At 36.7% G+C, this 22,402-nt stretch overlaps 1 protein-coding gene across 1 annotated transcript; it reads left to right on the top strand.

The window, feature by feature from the left end:
• Nucleotides 1-6,431: 6,431 nt before the first annotated feature.
• On the top strand, nucleotides 6,432-7,355 carry LRRC30 (leucine rich repeat containing 30). The gene has a single exon (XM_025164267.2). It carries the CDS (start codon nucleotides 6,432-6,434, stop codon nucleotides 7,326-7,328), a length of 897 nt encoding a protein of 298 aa, XP_025020035.1. The 3' UTR covers nucleotides 7,329-7,355.
• Nucleotides 7,356-22,402: the final 15,047 nt, after the last annotated feature.

The raw sequence follows: 22,402 nt of genomic DNA, 5'->3' as shown, positions 1-22,402 counted from the left end.
ATTTGCTTTCTCCTTTCTCTAATTCTCTCTCAATTATTCCAGAAACATATTTAAAACTACAGGTGATATAATTTCAAGATTTTTTTTCTTGAAGTTGTTTTGATACCCACTAGATGGCAGTGGTTGATAACATCATAAAACCAGTCTTGGATCAAATATAATTCATAGCCACTACTACTATTCAGAGGGGAAAGAAATTCTACCAAGCACCTAATATTAAATAATCAGGGTTATAAATGATCCACTGAAAGGCTGAAACACATCTGTCTCACAGCCTCCATACTCAGCTTTTACCCTAGCAATTGGGACTGCATAACATGCCATGAACGGATACAGGTGATTGGTGAAAAGAATCATACCTTTGGAAGGACAGCTCAATCTTCTCAAAACATTACCCCACACTCTAAATAGATTTGTTTTTTTTTAAAGTCAGTATAAAGCTATTCTTGAATCTCATTGCAACTTAGAATGTTTCATTCTTGGAGTTCTCCAAGCTTAGTTTTAGGGTTGCAGACTTTTTTTTACCCTACTAGATAACATCATCATTACAGGAGTTTGGAGAGGAGCAGTTCATTGGTTGGCAGGAGGTATATAACATTCTTTGTGGTCATTTTTTAATATTCTTGGATGAGATGGTTCTATGGGCAGATGTTGTTTTGCAAGCAAACGATGCCTTGTCGTTGGTAAATTAATTATTTGCCTGACAAGGTGGTGATTCTGTAATCTGGTGTTGATTGCTTCCTGTGCCATTTGTGGTGTTGACAGCAGTGTGATGGAATGGCTCACCAGGAGGATGTTGTTCTTTTCATGTAATTGTGAACTGCCTTTTTAAAAAATTAGGTTGATAAATAAATGGTGTTGGTTGATTATTGTGTGATGGAAAGGAAAGTTGCATGCTGAGCTGATGCACTAATCAGGGGTCTTTGGTTATGTCTTTTGATAGGTCTGTAGAGAGGGTTTGAGTCTATATGTCAGTGATATATCTGATCACTACTTGATTAGAGTACTGTGCTTCTAAGAATTCTCTTGCATTTTTCAACCTGGTTTGTTCTGATATTTCCAGTTTCCCTGTTGAAATTACTGTATGCTCAAGGTTGCCTGTGTGGAAAGAGATCAGGGAAATCATGCTGTGTCTTTTGACAAATAGTTGATGTTTGTCGATACATTCTACTAATTTTCTATGTATGTTTTATGTAGTGATGTTTACATTTTATTTAACAGAAGACTGCTTCTGTACCAGGTCTTTGGGTTCACTTAGAATGCTTTGGAGAGACTTGTTGGTTTGTGCACCATGGTTACTCCAAATTGGAATACCTATTAGCGGATTTGGAGATGCCTTTGATGGAGAGGAGACTTATCTTCTTTGTGGCTTGATGTGTTTGTTAATTGGGTTGACATGCACTTTTGGATAAAACTGCTTTCATTGGAACTGAAAGCTAGCTGCTGAACTATAACCTGATTCCCAAATGTTGAAATATCTTTCTCTTCTTATAGTGTAAACAGATAAATAACAGAGATCTTTCAAATGAAGATCTGTTGGTAAAAAATAATCAGTGTGAAAGGGTGATCGATCATAATGCTGGCTTAGGATAAAGAAAGCCTTAGCTTCAAATAGGACTACCAGATCAAGGCTGAAAAAGTTTAGACAGTCACTAGATGGCAGTCAAGTCTTGTTGTCATCTTCCAGTCACCCGAATTTTTGTTCAAATCCACAGTCGGCCATACTGTAGAAATTTATTTATTTATTTATCGTATTTATATAGCCGCCCATCTCTCATAAAGTGACATCCAGAAATTTACTGGATGACTTCAAGCCAATCATTATTCCCATTATGAATCCCAATATCTGACAGATTTTCATTGCATTGATAAAATGGGAGATGAGAGTGCTGTATAGTTGGTAATAGAAAAAGAGGCAGAAGGGATGAAGGAAGAAAGGAAGCTCCATTCGTAGAGGAAAAACAGAATACAAAGAGAATAATGTCAAGAGTATGATTCCTTATGGCATTTTAGGTCTGTTTTAGCATTCCCAAACCATTGCCCCCTGAATATTCTTAACTTCACTTCCTATCAATCCCTGCCAACATGGCCAGATACTTGGAAGATGTAAGTCAATACATCTAGAGGGGACTAAATTGTGGAAGATTCTGTAGTTACATATCAAATAAGGCTGTTTAAGGGATATAAATGAGTTATAAAGAGGCTTGATGAAGAACATTTCACAAAAAAGTTGTACTGATCTACTTTGATCTGACTCCTCTTGCTTTTGCTTTTCTCTCAGACTTTCTCTCATAACAGAAATTGATCCTCATAATCTTCTTAAAGATAACATTTAAGCAATCTTCCCAACCTGATGTTGTCAATATTTTTTAAAAAACCCAACTTCCAAAATAAAAATATTTTTAAAAAACATCCTGGGCATCTTCAAGGCAAAAAGCATGGGAAGCCAAAGAGGTTTGATCGATAAAAATAATAATAAAAAAAAGAGAAACCCCTTTCTAAACAAAGTAAGATCAGAAGCATTTTTTATTTACATTTTAAAATTAATCGGAGGACGTAGGTCATCTTGATGTTAATCTATGCTCGGTTTATCTACGGCTGATACAAGCAAAAGCAAGTTCTGTATGTTTCCCTATAGAGCAAAGGGTATATATAAACACAACAGCACAAGTGGATTCCAGTGATATAAACTGTTATGTGTTTATCATTTTGTTTGAAAGACTAACGTTAATAGTACATATAATCTTTGGCACACCTTTTATTCTGCAGCTGTCAAGAGGTCAAGGGGTATAAATCAAGTTCTTGTTTAGCAATAAGGTATGTTGCTGGCACATGAGTCTGTTACATGCCAGTTCCAAGTGCTCTAGCTGAGCAGGCAAGGCCAAAGCTTTTGAATGTGTCAGTCAGTGGGACCTGCTTCCGAAGTTCTCTTCCGAAATGTATATGTTTTTCTGCATATATTAAGGTAGGCTCTGGTAAGCTAATGATTACAGAATTTTCATCTATATCATTTGTCTCTTTAAACTCCAGTAGAAGAAACCCTTAGCTTACAATGGTTTCTGATTTGCTGTAAGACTGTAATAGCAGTTGGGAAGTGAAGGATTCTGAGCTAGGGTCACTTAATGGTAGATATTTGGTAGTATAAGACCTGGCTTTTAGAATCAGAAGAATAAAATGTAATTCACCAAAATTTGGAGCATGGCTCATTTTGGCTAAAAATATAGGTAAAGTTTTGCTGGATTATACCAAAAGCCTTTTTAATCCAGTATGTTGTTTCACAGAATAGTCTACAAAATATCTCTAAATACCACTATATCCTCTCCTTCTGCTGCTTATTTTCTTTTTAACCAGACTAACTTTTCAGCTGTCTTTCTATGACCACTTTTGCACTAACTATGCTGTGATAGAGTTGCATTCAGCAGCAGAAGCCTCAACTTTAAGAAACATAGGACTTTTCTACAACCCTTAACTGGATCAGAAAGGAGGCTAATGTGTTGTTAGAACATCAAAAAGGAATTAATGACCCAGTTAACTAAGCCCCCCAGAAGATTACCCAAAAGAGTTTAACCCCTAAAGCATGAACAGGGTTAAACTAACCCACTTGCGGGTCATGTCCTGGGAACACATGAACCCAATCAATTTTCCATACCTATTCCAACAGATAAAAGAGGAACCCCTTCCCCCCAAAAAAAGTTTTGCCATGATATAACTCACTGCAAAATCTTGCAGTACAGAACACATCTCTAAATATTGATTAACTGGGGTGGCCAAACACAATTTCTGCTGCCTGCTTCTTGTTCTGGAGAAGGACTGATGAATGATGAAGTTTGCCAGGACTTTGCTAGTGCAAGGGCTTAGGAGATACTAGGCACTTTCTGGGAAAAAACGTGATTGATTGCAAACTGAATATGAGTCAACAGTGTGATGGATCTGCAAAAAATTCAAATTAATCAATCTTCTATCATGGGAAATAATTGTCAAAGATTAAATTCTGAGTTGCTTAGTCTTTATCTTGAATATTGTGTGTAATTCTGGGCACTACATGAAGAATTCAGACATGAATAACATAGAATATCATCTGCCTACCTACATTTGAAGAGTCCCAATAAGGACAAAATCGATCATGTGGTGACTCCTGGTGGCCAATCACAGGATATATACTGTAAGAACAGAGAATTTCTTCCCCTCTAAAGGGAGGGTGGAAATTATGTAAAACCCAAAACATGGGGGCATGACCTAATGTAACATCTATATCTTTCTGCTCGAGGGTTTAAGGAGAGCTGGACATATATACCATTCGGATAACTTTTAGATATCTCTTCTTGCAACCACTGAGCACCTGATTGCTCCTAAAGCTGATGTACTTTATACAGTTATTTAAAATGAGAAGGTCTGTGAACTCAATTCCCAGTAGAGGGCTTGAACCCCATGGAATAACATCTGGCTATCAATGTCTACAGAATCCCAATAAGGACAAAACCAATCATCTGGTGCCTCTTGGTGGTCAATGTAACTGAATTTTCCAGCTTAGAAAGTAAGCTTCTAAAACAAACAATTGGAAGAAGGAGAGAGGGGAAATCAAGGAAGCTCCACCTATTTACATCTACCATACCTACTTTTTTTTTTTAGATTTTTTATCCCACCCTTCTTATTTGTATAAATAGCTCAAGGTGGCGAACATACCTAATACTCCTTCCTCCTTCTATTTTCCCCACAACAACAACCCTGTGAGGTGAGTTGGGCTGGGAGAGAGCCCAAAGTCACCCTGCTGGCTTTCATGCCTCAGGCAGGACTAGAACTCACAGTCTCCTGGCTTCTAGCCTGGTGCCTTAACCACTAGACCAAACTTTTCTGGGGATTCTTCCAAAATTTATATTTGTACAGTCCAACTGAGTTTTAGTAATAATGTGAGAAAATTCTTCAAGCTCAGGCTCAAAGGAGGACTTAAGGGTTAAAAACTTACCCCAGAAGAGAGCAAGTTTTTAAAATCTGGGGAAGAATTATTGTTTTTCTTTCCCTTTCCTTAGTTGCCTTCTCATTATCAAATCTATCTTCCACCAGCTATCCGCTCCCCAAAGCACCTATTTTCTTTAACTCATTAAACTGGTTGTGAGGACTGTAAAGGACTGTAAACAGCAGGAGGCCCATTGGGCACAATGCCCCTTCTCCATCATCCGTTTGGTGGGCTGCCATTCCACAACATATCAGCATAATGGAGGAAGGACAAAGAAGCAGAATGCTTCTTTTCCTTTCAGACAGACTGGTGCCGTTCTTGGTGATTTAATTTTTTTTAACCAATTTCAAGTTAAATTAATATGAGCTAGAAAGAAGCATGTCTTTAAAGCAATAGTAACAACAGCAGTGTTACTACAAGTATTGAGTATGTTGTACTTTTGTAGATGAAGAGACAAATCCTAAATCAGATCCATTTTTAGGTGTATAAAGTAGAGTGGAATGTCTATTGTAAGGCTTTTACACAAAAAATTATTCTAAAATATGTCTGTATGTGTGTGTGTGTGTGTGTGTATGCCTGCCATAATATTTATTCAGCCGAGGAACAACTTTCATATTAACTTTGATATACAACTCCAAATTTTAATGACTTTGAATTCTTTCACAGTGTTTTCATTTTTCATACACACACACACACACACACACACACTATTGTTGTTGTTGTTGTTTTAAATTTATTGGCTGCCCAACTCCAGTGGACTTGGGGTGATGATCTATCTATCTATCTATCTATCTATCTATCTATCTATCTATCTATCTATCTATCTATCTATCTATCTTTCCATCTCTCTCTCTTTCTCTTTCTCTCTATCTCCCCATGAAACCCCAAATGAAAACACTGTGAAAGAATTCAAAGTCATTAAAATTTGGAGCTGTACATCAAAGTTAATATGAAAGTTGTTCCTCAGCTGAATAAACATTACAGCGGGGGGGGGGGGCGGAGAGCAGAGATTATCCTCTGTCCATGGTTTTTTATAGTTAGTCTTCATAATTGTCCCGCTGCTACCTCATACACCAGATATTCAAGAAAGCTGACATGGTAAAGTTATATACAGCATTGAAGTGACCTCTTTGCAATGAGGATGCTTATCTATCCAATAAAGCCCTAGACAAAATGACAGTGACAGCTGCCTGGCAGCATTCAGTTTGAATGGAAAGGGATTGTCAGTACCAAGTATGTCATGATAGCACAGAGCACCAAGAAAAACATCTCAAAACCCATTCTGGAAAAGAGGATATTCTTTTCTCAGTTGCAAAATAATTTAGGATAAAAACGTTTCTTCTTATGGGATGCATACCTTTTTGGCTTGCTCTTGTTCTAGGAGTCTTCTGAAAGCTGAGCCCTTTGGCCAGGTGTCAACTGTTGGCGGTTAGAAAACAAAATTTGGGTCAGCAGAAGCAGCAACCCAGGAAGAGTTATGGGGGGAAAGAACTCCAAGGATCAAGGAGAAGAAACTACAATGTCACTGAAGAGAAGTCAGAAGCTACCTCTTTGGGAAGAAACTCTTCTTTCTGGAAAAGATCCAAGAACACTATTAAAGCGTGGACTCTACTATGTCAGTTTGAACCTCATCATGAAGGGGATGATAAAGACACCTGACTTTTTATGGGGACTACCACAAGTCCAGAAATTGAACCTTTCACATAACCAGCTGGTGGCCCTTCCTCCCGCTTTGGGGAAACTTGACCAGCTGGTGGTACTGAACTTGTGTGGGAACCGCATAAAGTCCTTGCCTAAAGAGATTGGACTGCTCAGGAATCTGAAGGTTTTATTTGCCAATATGAATTGCTTGACTGAAATCCCGGCGGAGCTTGGACACTGCAAGAAGTTGGAAATTTTGAGCCTCTCACACAATTACATCTCTCGTCTCCCTTCTAGCATTGCAGAACTGATCAACTTAAGGAAGCTGAATCTGAGCAACAATTGGTTTGTTTATATTCCCCTGAGTGTTTTTGCTTTGAGAAATTTAGATTTTTTACATGTAGGCTGCAACAAACTTGAAAACATTGGAGATAGTGTCCAGTTTCTAATCAAATTGCAGATCTTGATTGCTGACTATAACAACATTCATGCTTTGCCAAGGTCTATCTGCTCAGTCACTTCTCTTGAATTGCTAAATGTTGATTACAATGCTATTCAAACACTCCCCTATGAACTTTATTTGCTACATCGATTGTCCAAAATTGCTTGGAATCCACTGGATAAGGGACTCCACATTTGGCACAATCCTTTATCAAAACCATTGCCACAGATTATAGATGGAGGACTAGATGCACTTTTCAGATACCTTAAAGAGAAAAATCAGCTTGCGTAAATGTACACTTTGTTTGGAACCTGGTAGTAATGTCTCAATTGTGCTGTTTACTTTTTCTGATCAGTGGCATTCAATATACAAAACAGACACTGGAATACAGTTATTATATGGAAGCAGGTACATTGACTGTGGAATGAATACTTTTTCCAAATAAATGTATCCTTTGAATGCTGAAGTAGTATTCAGAATAACCCTCTCCAATAATTGAAATATTTATCTGTATTTAATTATCCAATTAAGCTAATAATAGCATTTTAAATGTTTTTTTCTTCCATAAGGCTTCACTAATGTTACTTTAAAGGGGGATGATATGGGTTGTGATGCAGTTGTGACTATTCAATATGTTCTACACACAACACACACATATCTGCTACTGCTATTTGAAATGCCAAAAACTAGAAGCTGAACTGGTACTTTAGAAAGCTTTTATATATTCACCAAATAATTGTAATTGTTGTATCACATGTCATGGTTTGCGATTATTCCATTATTCTTCTAGTTCATTAGAAAACCAGCTTTCAAAAATTATGATAGAAGGAATTAATGAAGTTCTTTCATTAGTAAAATGAAAGAAATGTCCACATTCAAAACTATTAAGCATTGCAAAAATAGTTTTAAAACCCAGTACAGCAAAAGTAGAGAGGGTGAATGGACAGAGAGAAACAATAAGACAGACCACAGAAATTTGTTCTGTAGCGAATACTAGGTGGAATTCACACTTAGTTGCATGAGATTTGAGAAGTGGAGTCATTCTTCTAACTAATGATTGCCTGATTATGATGCAGCTTATAGTACTGAAAACCAACTGCACTAATTTATCTCCACATAACCCTTTCAAGATTTTTCTCTAATCTGAGCTGCAAATTATTTTTCCTAGTACAAAGTCCACCACTGTTCTTTGCTCATTTCCATTAACTCTAATGTGACTTGCCCCAGGATGAGTCAGAGAGATGTTTAGAGTTCTTTTCATGCTTTAGGCATGGACACATATCATATAGATCTTGTATTATACAACATATTTCATGGAAGTTTTTTTATGGCAACATAAAAGTCAGTAAAACATTATCCAGGCTAATTCTTTAATACATTAATTTTCTTAAAACTTCAAAACTAGTAGCCATTTCCACACTCAAACATCTGAGTAAGCAAGGAAGATTAGAAAAAAACAATTTAGTTGTGAATTTATTTCTGTTGATTCCAAAATTAATCTACCTGGGAACGCTGTGAATATGAATACAGTAAAAGCTTTGGTAATCATGTTGTGTATCTGTACATTGTATCACCATTCTAAGAAGGAATGCAATGCACTCTTCAGAGATTTTCATTTTTATTCCAATTCACAGAGAAAAGGTTTTTCTCCCTGTTGTATTTTTCTCACCTGTTGCCATTGCAGAATAGCCCCCCAAGGGTTTGGAGTTGAAATCCTGACAGTTTTTTAAAATAAAACTTTACTTCAGAAACAAAACTCTGTAACTGTGAAATACACTTTCAAAACACTATAGTTAGCAGCTTCAGCAATTTCCCTGCATGAGACATATTGATGCAGAGCAAAGGATACTGGCAGAAAATTTGGGACTAATAACATATTTCAAAAGTAAGCAAGCTGTCCAGTTTGTACAGGATGTAGACTTGATTTGTATCTCACTTGGAGCTATTTGTGTAAGAAAATTAAATAATTTGAAATATACATAAGTTTTGAATTCTGTGAATGCTATTAAGAAAAGGAGAAGGCATATGAATGTAGTATGATATTCATATTCATATTAGACAAATAGTACCTGGAGATAAAAAAAATGAGCCAACTACTCAATCAACAGGCTAGACATCAAAGCACATTCAGTTCTGAATAAGTTATATTGTTATTAAAGTGACTATTTGTTTATTGAAACAAAATAAACTGGGTATTTTGTGCGCCACTTAAGAAACAATATAAAATTAAGACATTTCAGTTCTATTTGTTGCAGAGTAACATATTTGATTGCGTGCACAGCTGTATCACTGAAGTCAGTAAAACTTAAAATACCTGCTTTGGATGGGTCATGCCCTTGATTTCTGCTTTATACTTTATATTAAAGCGTATGGACACAAGGGCATACACTGAAATAAATACACAAGGTAATAGAACTGTGTTGATACTTGATTTGAAGATTTGATTCAAAAGTGATTTGATAGATTCAAAAGTTCAGTTTGAACTGAATTGCATACTCAGAATTGATTCTGATCCGGTTCAGAAATTTTACAGGTTTTTATGTATGTGCAAATGTACTTTTTCCACCTCTGTAAGTAGTGCTTAAAGTGTCAGTCTAGGATTACCATTCACTCTCTCTCAGCCCAGCTTATCTCACAGGGTTGATGTGGAAATAAAATGGAGATTCCCATGCCTTGAGCCCTAGAGGAATGGCAAGATATAACTCTTAAACAATTAATAATGAATTAAATAGATTCCATTTCAGAATCAGTTGAAAGTCTGGATCAGATACATTTTTCAAATAGATTTAAAAGTTTAAATCAAACTGATTCAACTTTTGAACTGATTGAACATTTGAATTAGGTCAAGGCTGTTTCACAACTGTCAGCCCCTCAAGATAGGCCAGGTCAGAAAGGAGACACCCCAAGAACTATTGGAACTCAAAGTTGTAGGGTATAATAACAGAATTGGGAAAACCAGACCAAGTTTCTCTCTCTCTCTCTCTCTCTCTCTCCCTCCCTCCCTCTTATACCAGAGTGAGTTAATGAGTGGCAATCTTGAGTTTTTTGTCATCTCTTTCTGTTTTTCTGTGCTAAGCTAATATTTTCATAATAAGCTGTTGTATACCTTCTTCAAGGCTATCTCACTACTCCTCTACACACACCCCTACAAAATAGTACATTTAATACTGGTGTGGAAAATCTGAATACGCATATGAATACAAACTTGAATAACCATTTGTGGAGGCTAATGCAGTAAGATAATTCCTGAAAGTTTGGGGCATATTTTCCGAAGACCAGGAAGATCCAGGACCATGATGCTCATGCTCTGTCAGTCCAAGTGATCTGATAAAGTTCTGGTGGAAAAAACTGGAGGATGGAATGCTGTGTATATCACCTTATGCTATGGAAGAAAATTCAGGATATAAATCTAAAAAGAAATACACCCCTTTTAAATACCTACTCAGGGGGACTCCAAAGCTAAACCCATGAGGAGGGAGCATCCTTAGAAATGTGAATCTTGAGAAAAATGGAAGGTAATGGTAAGAATATATTGAATATTCTACTGTAGATCAGAATTATAGTTTCTAATTTCAAGAGTAATGATTAAGTGACTGAATTTGAAACACTCATCTTAAATATTGAGATGTTGGTTCTTGTATGCAGTTGTGGATTGCTGTATGTGTGAGTGAGCATTTAGTATTTTAAATTCTTGTGATATATATCACTTGGATGGGAGAAAACATCCATGTATCAGTAAATAAGAATTAGATCATTACAATTAGTCCTGAGGTAGTCACATTTCAGTTTATATAGCAGTTTAAGAAAAAAAATGGCACTGAGAATGTTTAAGTTCTGTTTCACAGGATGAAAACCAGCAGATGGTATAAGGGAAATACATCCAGATGGAAAATGAAAATTAAGAAAAATCAAAACAACATGTTGCACGTACAGGGAAGGGAATAGAAAATAAAATGAAACACGGGTAGTTTTGACAGCAGTAATGATACTGAAAGCAACAATACTCCTCTTGTCTTAATAAAATTATTAGACCTTTGATTTACCCTAACAAGATACTTTTTCCCATGAAGGTGGCACAGTTAATTTCCTTGAGGGAAAGAGGCAACATAATTTGTATCAGTGAGGCACTTGCTTTGTCTCCTCCTGGTTTCCTTTAGTCTTTCAAAAGCTGGAAGAGGTTTTTGGAAACACCAAGGGAAGCAACAGAGAAGAGAGAAACGCAACAAAGCAACATGGAAACTTTATTTGCTTTTGGAAGAGAAGTGGTTGCATTGGTTCATGAAGCAGCTTTGAGGGGGTGATTTGTTATAATGGTTGGGTGAAGCGAACACCCCTCAAAGCCTTAAAACTCATTTAACTAGAATAAGTATTAGATCATTTTCTGACCAACTGTTCCCCTCCAGATGTATTTCTATTGGAAATACAAATCCTTAAACCAAATATGACCATAATCAACCTCCCTCCATAAACTCAATAGAACCTACTTCTAGATAGACATAATTACAAAATCCCATTAGATTTGCAAAGCAGCAGAGTATCTCTTTTGCATCATTTTTTTTAATTACCACCCCAATCTTTACCTATATGGTGGATCTGCATTTTATGGTTGTCCTGTTCTGGGGGAAATGCTCTCTAGAAGGCATCTTATACAGGCCAGCAGGTTTGAGGTTTGGTTGTAGCAATAACTGTATTCAACATTACACACATAGACCTTGTTCCTGGACATCTATGTAGTCTCTACATAGCCCAGCCACAATATAAGATATGTCACAGGTTTGCTCCATCAGATCATCCAGCACTCTGAAACAAATTTGGGAGTGATGGTGGCATTAAGAATCTATACGATCATCTGAATGGCATCATCAGCAGAAAGACATCATTGGATACCACCCAGAGCCAATTACCTGACAGCATTTTTAGGAAGTACCACAGAACTAGATAGACATCATTTGTGATTTCATTCAAGAAAAAGTGAGAGGTCTTGTTTTCATAATTTCTTCACTTTGACCTATACCAAAAAATATTTATATCAATATAATTGAGAATGAGTTCCTTGGTTTTACATCTCTCAAAGGTTTTATGCTAATCACACCAATTATTCAGTAATTTTGTGAATTAAATATGACTATTATTTCTAGTTGTTTTATGGATATTTCACATCATTGTTCCTTATTTTCAAAAAATGGTAGGTACCCAAGCACCTGCAAAATGCAAGGTAAGGTATTTTGTGTGTATGAGCTCTGGTTCTGCTCAATTAAGCTTTAGCTCCCTTGATTTCATTGCAATTTAAAGAGCATAACTTTATGCTAAATTGCAGCTTAATCAACACAGAGATCCTTTGGCATATAAACAAAGAGCAGATTTAAAATTTTTTGCTTATCTAATGTCTAGGATATTGAAATTCCATTTCTTATCAAAGAATGAATTTGAATGTTTTCAAGTATATGACATTCAGGTATTGTCTCATAATAGAACAAAGCAAATTTTTATATCCCATCACAGTCATCCCGTTATTTTATCATCCCATTTAGTTCTAAAATAATGGTGAAATAAATTACATTGCTTCCTCCTAAAGATACTCTTATGGCCTGACCTGAATATGATTCCTTAAGGGAGGAAGAATAATTAGACACTTACAAACCATCTACAAAAGCCGGGCCCAAAGATAGAAGTTGAGCCAGAATCAGTCTACTGTAATCTTTTCCTTCTGGTCCAGAGATATCAGGGCAGCCTAATATCTAACTGATGTGAAAGGTGTTGGCACTGAGTAAATATCAGATAAATACAGAAATGCTGAATGCTTGCTTACAAGAGAACCTCACTTAGAATGATGGTTTACTTAAGAGTAGTCCAGCATGCCTGAATAACCTTGCAATTAAATTAATACATGTGTATGGCTTTGCAGCCAAATCAGGCTTCATGAGCACCAGCTGAGTAAGAGTAAGGTAAATATGGCTTTCAGAGGAGCTCTCTGCTGGAACTAATGTCTAAGAGTAACAACTGGTTACTCCTGAGTACTGATGACCCTTGGTATAATCTTTGTTGCCTGGAATGTGACTTTTGCTCACATGTGTTTGCCTTTTGGAGCCTCAACTAAAGCTCAGATTGATTTGTCTTTTGACTTCTGAGCTGACTTTCTAATTACTCTTCTATTGGCAATCTTTTCTGAAATTTGACCTACACTGTACAGCTACTATTTTGCCTCTCTCTAAGCTCTGCTAATGCCAATATGCATTCTGAGCACTGAAATAAGAAAAAAAAATAATCCTTTTTCCTTGCTGTCATTAAATGATTTTGATTTTTCTTCTGTTCACATTTATAAGTATAACAGGCTTCATATCTTATTCCCTACTGAGTGGAATAGAATACATTTACCTGCAAACTCCATTAGTGATGTGAATAGATGTTTATAAGCTGGTTTATGGAATGTGTCTAAATAGTATTTAAAATAATTTTGGAAATTCTAAAGGTAAATGAATTAATAAGAAAAGTTAGTATTTTAAAAAGTCACATGGGTGTAAATACTAAATTATGTTGTTAATCTGTGCATGTTAACTCTAGTGCTTCCCTTCTTTAGTGGAAGACTCCCAGTTCCCAGGTGAGTGGAAGGATGCTGTTCCATCACCAGCACTGAAGAAATCTCTACTGCTAGGCTACCTCATTCTGTAAATGGAATGCTAGCAAGCTACTTCGTTATTTGCCTTAAGGAGATCAGTTCTGCTAATTTCATTTCATTGCCTAATTCAAGAATGTACAATCCTTTTGGGTCCAAGATCTGCCCTTGGCATTTGAATGGCATGCTGGGACTGTATTTCAAAAATTATCCAAATCAATGCAAAGAAATGGGCAGGGTAAAAACTAAATATGGTTTGTTTTAATATAAATTTAGGCTTAAACTGAAATTAAAATTAAGAAATCCAATATGTTTATTATTTCCTTTCAGTACCATTTAGAATTACAATTTAATTGCAGATTTGGACAGACGCTAGAAATCTTATACAAGACTGTGGATAGGGAAGATATCACATACAATGCACGTATGTATGTCTCGAATAATACACTGATAACAAAGCAAAAGATTCAAGATTCCCTAGACATGTGTTAAATTTTCCCCAGAGCTTTGATGTTATCTTGTCAAGGTTGCCAAACCCAGAACTTGGGGCTACAAGGGTCAGCATGGGGAGTACAAGGATCATACTTATATGATGATAGCTGATTATCATAGGGGATTATATGTGGTAGCTGTGACCTATAGGTTGTGTTGTATGCAAAATATCACAAGTTCAAAACATAACATCCCCATATAGGGAAACATGCTACTAAAAACTCTGGAAAGCAGTGCTAGTCCATGTTGATAGTACAAAGCTAGATAGACTAAGAGCTTGCCTTAGTATAGCAGGTTTATAAGTTCCCTTTGGAGATACTTTAGGATGTGACCCAAGGCTACATGAGGATGCTGCTCATGTTAATTATAGCTACTTCAGTCACACATTTGTTTGGTACACAGTCCCTAGAGACTAGGTATGCTGTTTTCGAATGTCCTTAAATTGTTTGCAAGTAAACAAATTCTATTTCAGAGTCAGCTGATATGCAGCTCTATAAATAGTGTTAGATGCTCCCCAATCAAGCTCTAAGCAAGCATAGCAAAAGAATCTCCTCGCAATTACAAATTAATTAATTCAATTTTGATTAACATATGCTCTCTCCCTCTGCATACTTCTCAGTGCATATCAACTGTGTCCATCTTGCAATGCACACTGAATTCTTTCCTATCTGGGAAATAAAGACGTTAAGTATACAGTTTAATGTACTAAGAATTTATTCAATCCAAATTGCACAAATGCATTGAAACCTTGGAGACAATTAATATAAACATTTATTTATTTACACCACCCTAAGTATGTTTGTATGGTTACATTGCAGCCTGTCAAAAGAATTGGGATACTGTTTAAAATGTGTTGTCTCCTGACTGTTACTCAGTAGACTAATAGAATATTTTAGTCTTATTAAAGGGTCACTTTTAAGGCTTTTGCTTGTTTACATATATAGATTTTTTTCTAGATAAATTTATCTTCTCTAGAGTCTAGAAGCACTAAGTGGGATGTAATCAATTATCTCCAGTTGATAGGCCACTTTGACTCTTTCAGAAAAGCCTGATCTAAATAAACTAATTGGCAGCTCCGTTTTGCGATAAGTGCTGGGAATATATTTCTTAGCAAAAACTTTCTTTATGATTACTCAACAGTGAAAATCCTTCTAGCAATAGACTTGAGTTTTATTTGTCGTGTGCCATTTTGTCACTAGCCTGATTTCTTGTCTAGACCCTGAATCTTTCCTATTGACAAGCTGGGAAGGCAAAGGTTAAAGAAAAGGATGCTGCATCACCAGGTCTTGATGAAAGAAAGCAAACTTCAGAACAAATATTTCTCAAGACCGGCCTCATTTGAACTGACAGAATATATATCCAAGTGCTTTCAAATATACCACAGCCACAAAGAAACAAACTCGGCAGCCATCCACAGGTTTTTTGTTCATAAATGTATCCTGGCAAACTGAGCCAGCTAAGAAGCTTTTGCATTCAAATCTGTCAATCACACCTCAAGAAAGGAAGTTATGATCAGCGGGTGGGCCAACAGGCCGGGAATTGACAATCAATCATGCTGTGCGGCATGATTGAGTCTTGTACATTTCTAAATGGGAGAATTCAACCCACCCAGGGAAACTCCATATAATACAATCTTTCTTTTCCACAATAGTACTTACATTAGTCAAAGTTATAAACTCTTCTATTGCCAATCTACATATAAAGTATTTTATATATTTATATTAAAATTATGTATCTATCAATAAGATAAAAGGTAAAGTTACCTTCTCATGCAGCTGAACCCTTGGTGACAACCTGGATGTATATAATTTTAATACAAAGTGTAAAGTATTAATTCAAACACAATAATCTGTTTGGAAGGCCACATTGACCCCAACACTACTCTTTGGGGGATATACAAATAGATGGAACTGATGGGTAAACACAAAAAATACTCATTCATGAAAACATTCATACACAGAATCACTGGAGTAAGTTTGATTATCTATTATCTACTATGGATATTATCTATTATACACACACACTACATACACATCATATATTTATTGATTATGGGATTGCTGAAGCTTGCAGTTTTATTCTTGCCCCCTCCTCATCACCCATACACACTGCACATCCATTCATTATTTCCTTCCCCTTCAGTCCTTTTCCAATACCACTGCAAAGAAATAATCCGGAACAAAACAGAAGTTTAAGAAACTTTACCTACTCTTCCTTTCAGCAATCCTATCCCAGGTTTATTTTAATCCTGTTATTATTGATTGGGAAGCAGAGGTCTTGGTCATAATCAGTTGATTGTTCATGATTATTGTTCTCTACTGCTCTTAGCAATAGGAAATATAATTATTATCAGGGCCACAAATGTGTTTCTTAATCTTCATCGGTATTTATCTTAGAGTCATTTAGGATATTTTCATATTCTAGGTTTTCATCTTAAGGATGATGTGGCCTCTCCAGTTTTGAGACTGAACAGAAAAACAGGAATTTAATAAAACTAACTTCAAATGTGTAATCAACATTAGTGAATTGGAAGAGAGGAGCATGGACTGGACTTTATGACTTAACCTTTATTGTCTAATAATGCTAGTAGAAAAATAGATACTCTTTGGATATCCATTGTAAATATATTGAATTATAAAGCTCATACAATTATATTATGAAGACTGCATAATCTAAATGTTGTTCCTAATGCAGCCATGTGTTCTACCTCACTGAGGACAATCCTCTATTTGAAGGACTCTATTTATAGGATAAAGAACTATAGAAAGGGAGAATCTAGATCAGGAGTTCCTAAACTTTTTGCCATCATACCTCCCTTTAGTGTAATCTTAATGTATACACCTCCTCTAAAAATCCAAACACCAAAATGGACACAAATGAACAATGAAAACAATACAATAAAGCTTCGGGAAAGGTGAATTTATTATAACAATATAACTAAAAGGTTCTTCACACTTCCCCTTGGCTCTGTCTGTACCTCCCCAAGGGAGGTTCCCCTCACAGCTTGGGAAATCCTGCTTAGAGGGCCTTTCCTATTAACAGTCCCTGAACACCTATCTAAGCACACTGTTATTTGCTATAGTATTGTGAATTATATTTTTTCTTATAAATTATAGGACTTATTTCTGAACTTGCTGTGTAAATAACAGTATCTGCTAATTTCATACAACACTATGATTTATTTCCTTTTTTCTTTTTTTTTCTTTTGCCATGGGTAATAGACTGCTGTAAGTGTTACTGTTTTACCTATTCTATCATGTATATGATGTAACAATATAGACAGATAACAACAGAAACCAGGAGACTGTGAGTTCTAGCCCCACTTAGGACATGAAAGCCAGCTGGGTGACTTTGGGCCAGTCACCCTTTCTCAGCCCACAACGTCAGGCTCGGATGACAAGCCAGTCAATTCCTGTCGCAACCAATGGATCAACATTTGGTTGATCCGAAAAAAGTAGACCCTGCACCCGTGGGAAAACGCTAGGAAGAAAAAAAAAATGATGTAACAATATAAAAAGAGCTCAGCTGGATTAAACCATAAGCTATTCTAAGGTTCTGCATCACACAGGAGCCTATTTGGGATGTATTTGGGAAGCTCACAAGCCTGGAATGGAGGACAATAACCCCTTCAACTCTTGCTTCCCAGCATGTTGCCTTTGATCAGGAGGTAGTAAACAACCATCAATATTAGTAGCCATTGACAGCTTGATTCAGCATGAGCCAGTCCAGTCCCCTTTTAAAGCTATCCTGATCGACTGCCATTATCACAACTGCTGGCAGTGAATTCCACAGTTAAACTATTCCATGTGTGGAAAACAAAGCTCCTTCTGTCAGTCCTGAATCTCCCAGCATTTACTTTCAATAGATGACCTTGAGTTCTGAGATTGTGACAGAGAGAGAGAAAAAACTTCTCTCTGTCCACATTAATTATGCCACAGATGATTTTACATATCTCTATCATGTTTCCTGTCACCACCAAGCTTCACTCCAAGCTTTGTCACATCTCTAAGGGAGGTGTTTCGGCCCCCTAATAATTTTACTGCCCCCCCCCCGTTTGCACCTTTTCAAGCCCTAGAACAGTGTTTCTCAACCTTAGCAACTTTAAGAAGTATGGACTTTAACTCCCAACAATCCCCAGCAAGCATGCTGGCTAGGGAATTTTGGGAGTTGAAGTCCACACGACTTAAAGTTGTTGAGGTTGAAAAACACTTCCCTAGAATAAGGATTCCTAACCTTTTTGTGCCATGGACCCCTTTGAGGGTGATGAAACTTGCAGATTCCTTTTCAGAAAAATGTATTTAAATGCATAGCATAAAATACATAGATTATATTACAATGGAACCCAATTATGCTCTAATACAGTTACCAAAACACTAAAAAACAACAAATATATAATATAGTAATACTTGTGATTTATTACACCATTAAATCAACAAGATAATACTCCTTTTTAGGGTATGACAGTTGTAGATAGTGAAATTTATTGAAGTTAACAAACATTTTGGAGTCTAGAGGCTATAATTACTTTGCTGCCCACACATATATTATTGGGTGAAAAGCTAAACTTCAGTTAGAAGTTAGTAAAAATGAAGTTGTAATTTTTTCCCCATCCAAGTTTATGGACTCCCTGAAATCTAAGAACCCCTGATCTAGAATATACTTTTTAAAATATAGTGACTCGAGGATGGTACACTATACTTCAAGTTGCTATAGATTTGTGTTATGCCATTGTAATATCAGCAGTTCTATTTTCAGCTCTCTTCCTAATAATTCCAAGTACAAAATTGCCTTTTTTAAATAGCAGCTGCACCTTAAGTTGACATTTTGATCAATTTGTCCACTGTGACTCCAAGACCCTTGCCTGGTCAGTCACAGATGAAGTTTGGGGTTGTTGTGCTAACATATATAACTTTAGAATTCTCTATCATACATTTGCCATTCTAAAGCCAATTTACCCAGGAGGACCCTGCTTTGCACATCTAGACTGTGTAGGAATTGTCCATTTTTATTTCTACTTTCTATTTCCTGATTTTTAATCAGTTGCCATGGCACTTCTCACCACAAAATTGAGCAAAACATTCACTGCAGTGCTTCTTTTGATAGAGAAAAGAACTGGCTAAAAGCTATAAGGTTTGTGATCTGAAGGGGGAAAAAAGGGGGGCAGTGAAAATTATAATCCAATTTAGAGAAAATAATAATAAGAAAATAATGTTTTCAAAAATGCTTGGAAATAATATGCCCAGACGTTTACTTGAATGAATGAGTGATTGATCACAATTACATGCTAGTGTTCAGGAGTATATTGTGGCAATAAGGCCAGTGAAGCATGTTACTTCTCCACACTTATTGTGTCTGCAGACTCACATCCAGCCACTTGATCTGGCCATTTTGGAAAGCTACCAACCAATCTCTAACACCAACATCCCCCATTTTTAGGAAGGCTTTTGAAAAAGTGGTGAAGCTTCATCCTCAAAAGATTGTAGAGGAAACAAATGTTATGGACCCTCTTTAGTCAGGTAGGATTTAGGTCTAGTGGGTTATTTTTCTTGGGACCTGGAAAGAATGCCTTCCTGACCTATTACACCTCTCAGTGACATACAATCCCTTGGTATCCATCTGGACCACCTATGTGGGTTGAGGATTGCTAAGTCGCAATTCTATTCACTGTTGGGGAAGAATGATGGTGCTCCTGGTTATCCAATGTAGGGTACTACAGGGCTCAGGGCTCTCTCCTATGCTATGTGAAATTGTTGGAGGAGATCATCTGTCACTCTGTAGTGAGGTATCATTAGTATACTCAAGAATACATCCCTGCCCCAGGCTGGACCAGAAATGCCATCAACATTCTGGCCTGCCGCCTGGTGGCTGTGAGGATGGGTCAAAAAAAAGCTAAGGTTAAATCCTGAAAGATTTATTGCTGATCTATTGGGTTTTATTCTGATTCCAAATTTGGTTTTGGATGGGGGCATATTCCCCTAAAGCAGTGGTTCCACAATTTGGGGGTCTTGTGGGTCCTGTTAGAACATCAGGTAGAAGGTATTCGCCCAGCTTTGGCTGATGCACCAATTAGAGCCCTGTGTGGACTACGGGGTTCTGACCCCAGTGACTCATACCTTCATCACCTAGTTATACTATGCACTCTACATGAAGCTGCATTTGAACATGGCTCAGAAGCAACAAGTGATCCAAAACATAACAGCCCATTTACTAACTGGGGGGGGGGGGGAGAGATTTAACTGTGTGAAATCCATATTACAGACAGTGCATTAGTTACTGGTTTGCTTCTGGGTCCAGTTCAAAGGGCTGGTTATCACTTTTAAAGCCCTGTATGGCTCAGCTCTTTGGTCCTTATCAGCTCATCTTTCCCAGCAAGATCTGTCTTTTAAGGGAGTGTGTTTCTTATTCCACAAGTGAAGCAGTGAGAGCCCAGTGACACACCTTCTCGGTGTCTGCTCCCAACTCTGGAACCCTTTGCCTCCTGATATCTGGGCTGCCCGTAATTCTTGGCCTTTATTCTGCTGGCCATTTTGGTATTGATGGTGGAATAGCTGCCTTAACACAGTTTTCTTTTCTGTTGTAATTATTGAATGCTTCAAAGTAGCAATATATAAAACCTTGTATAATCTGCCTTAATGTATTTTCTACTTCTGTCATAATGTCTGCTGGCTATTCCATGTATTATAAAAATACGAAGAGGAAAATACTTCCACATAAAATAGAAATATTTGTATATTGCTGATATGATATTTATGCACATTGTTTTTTTCATTCTACATAAATATTAACTGGGGGCTTGTAAACAACCAAGGTTTTTCTCAGTAATTGATGAGCTAAACACCTCACTAAATGAGGGTTTTTTTAAACAGAAAACTCTGCATCTGGGTGATGTCAGAGGAATAAGATCCAGCAGCAAGAGTCACCAGAAAATCAATGGACGTTTCTTGCAAAGTAAACAATTCTTGATCCTGCGGATACTGTTTTCCACATTTTTCCCTAAAGACATCTTTCCATAGTACTCTCTTTTGAGGAACTGTAATATCCAATCTGTCTACCAGACAGAAATCCCTTTGTTATTCCTATATGCTTTTTATTTTATTTACTTTATTGCTCAAATACTTCACTGTGGTTGCAACCTAGTTTAACAAAAATAATATATTTAGAGGCTCCTGGAAAGCGTGTATATATATGTGTGTGCGTGTGTGTATGTATGTATGTGTGTGTATGTGTATATATATATATATATATATATATCTATCTATATATATATTTACACGTATATATTCATATCATTAGCACAGCATATTACTTCTAGCATTATGCAAACACAATGCTTTTGATGAGGTCTCCCACTGATTACATATAGTACATCCTGGATGTCCATTTTGTATTTCTGCAGTACAGCTTCATATCTTCCCTGGAACAGAAGCTGCACATTATGAAACAGTTTCTGCAACTACACTGACTTTCATAACTGCAGGATCACAGTAGGCCATTTTGTCTTCTCTTCCTTGCAATAGGTAAAAAAGAAAATACTGGATTCACGTCCCCAGCTTCCAGCATCAGGATATGTTATCTGAGACTTAAATGCATGTTTCGATATCTGGGGCACTTTTGCCTTATTGGGGGGCCACATTGCATTGATAAAATAAGCATCAAACCACTGTGCCAGAATGATGAGAAAAAGCAAAACCAAAATGAGAGGTTCTTAGCAGCTTATCCACACCCCTCCCAACTGCCTACAATGACAGATGTTTGCCATGAATACTAACCAAATTTTCAGCAGCGTCTTTCCTGCATTAGGAAATGGGAACACATTAATGATGACAGGTATCAGCAGCTGGCGTATCTGAACCAGCACTGATCATTGATTAACTAGAGGCCTGGAGAGGAAAATTAGAATTTACATTTATTAGTACCTTGGAATCTTTCCATTATATGTGAGTCTCATAATGCTAGATTTCTCATGGCAATACATTACAGACCCAGCTCTACTGTTCAGGTAAGATAAGTAAGAAGTTAAGGAGCAAAGGAGATGAAGTAGGAGACAGGCAGGAGAAACCACTTAAAAAAGCAAGCAGTGGTGCTGCTTTCATAACTATGAACAGATATTATCAATATTTTTAAAACTTAGATTTGCCTCTCTAAGCAGCATCACATTGATGCTTATAAATATGCCATTTTACTTTTAACTGGTATTGTAAGGACAAGATTTTGGGTTAGAAATTTAGACTCCCACTTAACTGAAAGATCAGGAGGGTCA

This window comes from Python bivittatus, unplaced genomic scaffold (assembly GCF_059951505.1).
Source record: "Python bivittatus isolate LINGU-HERP-01145 unplaced genomic scaffold, Pbiv_v1 ctg000840_np1212, whole genome shotgun sequence".
NCBI classification, from domain to species: Eukaryota; Metazoa; Chordata; class Lepidosauria; order Squamata; family Pythonidae; genus Python; species Python bivittatus.
The sequence above is the reverse complement of the archived record's forward strand: the minus strand, read 5'-3'. Positions and strand labels throughout refer to the sequence as shown.

Excerpts from the sequence above, each read along its gene's own strand:
- LRRC30 (XM_025164267.2), top strand. The coding sequence starts at position 6,432 with ATGGGGGGAAAGAACTCCAAGGATCAAGGAGAAGAAACTACAATGTCA.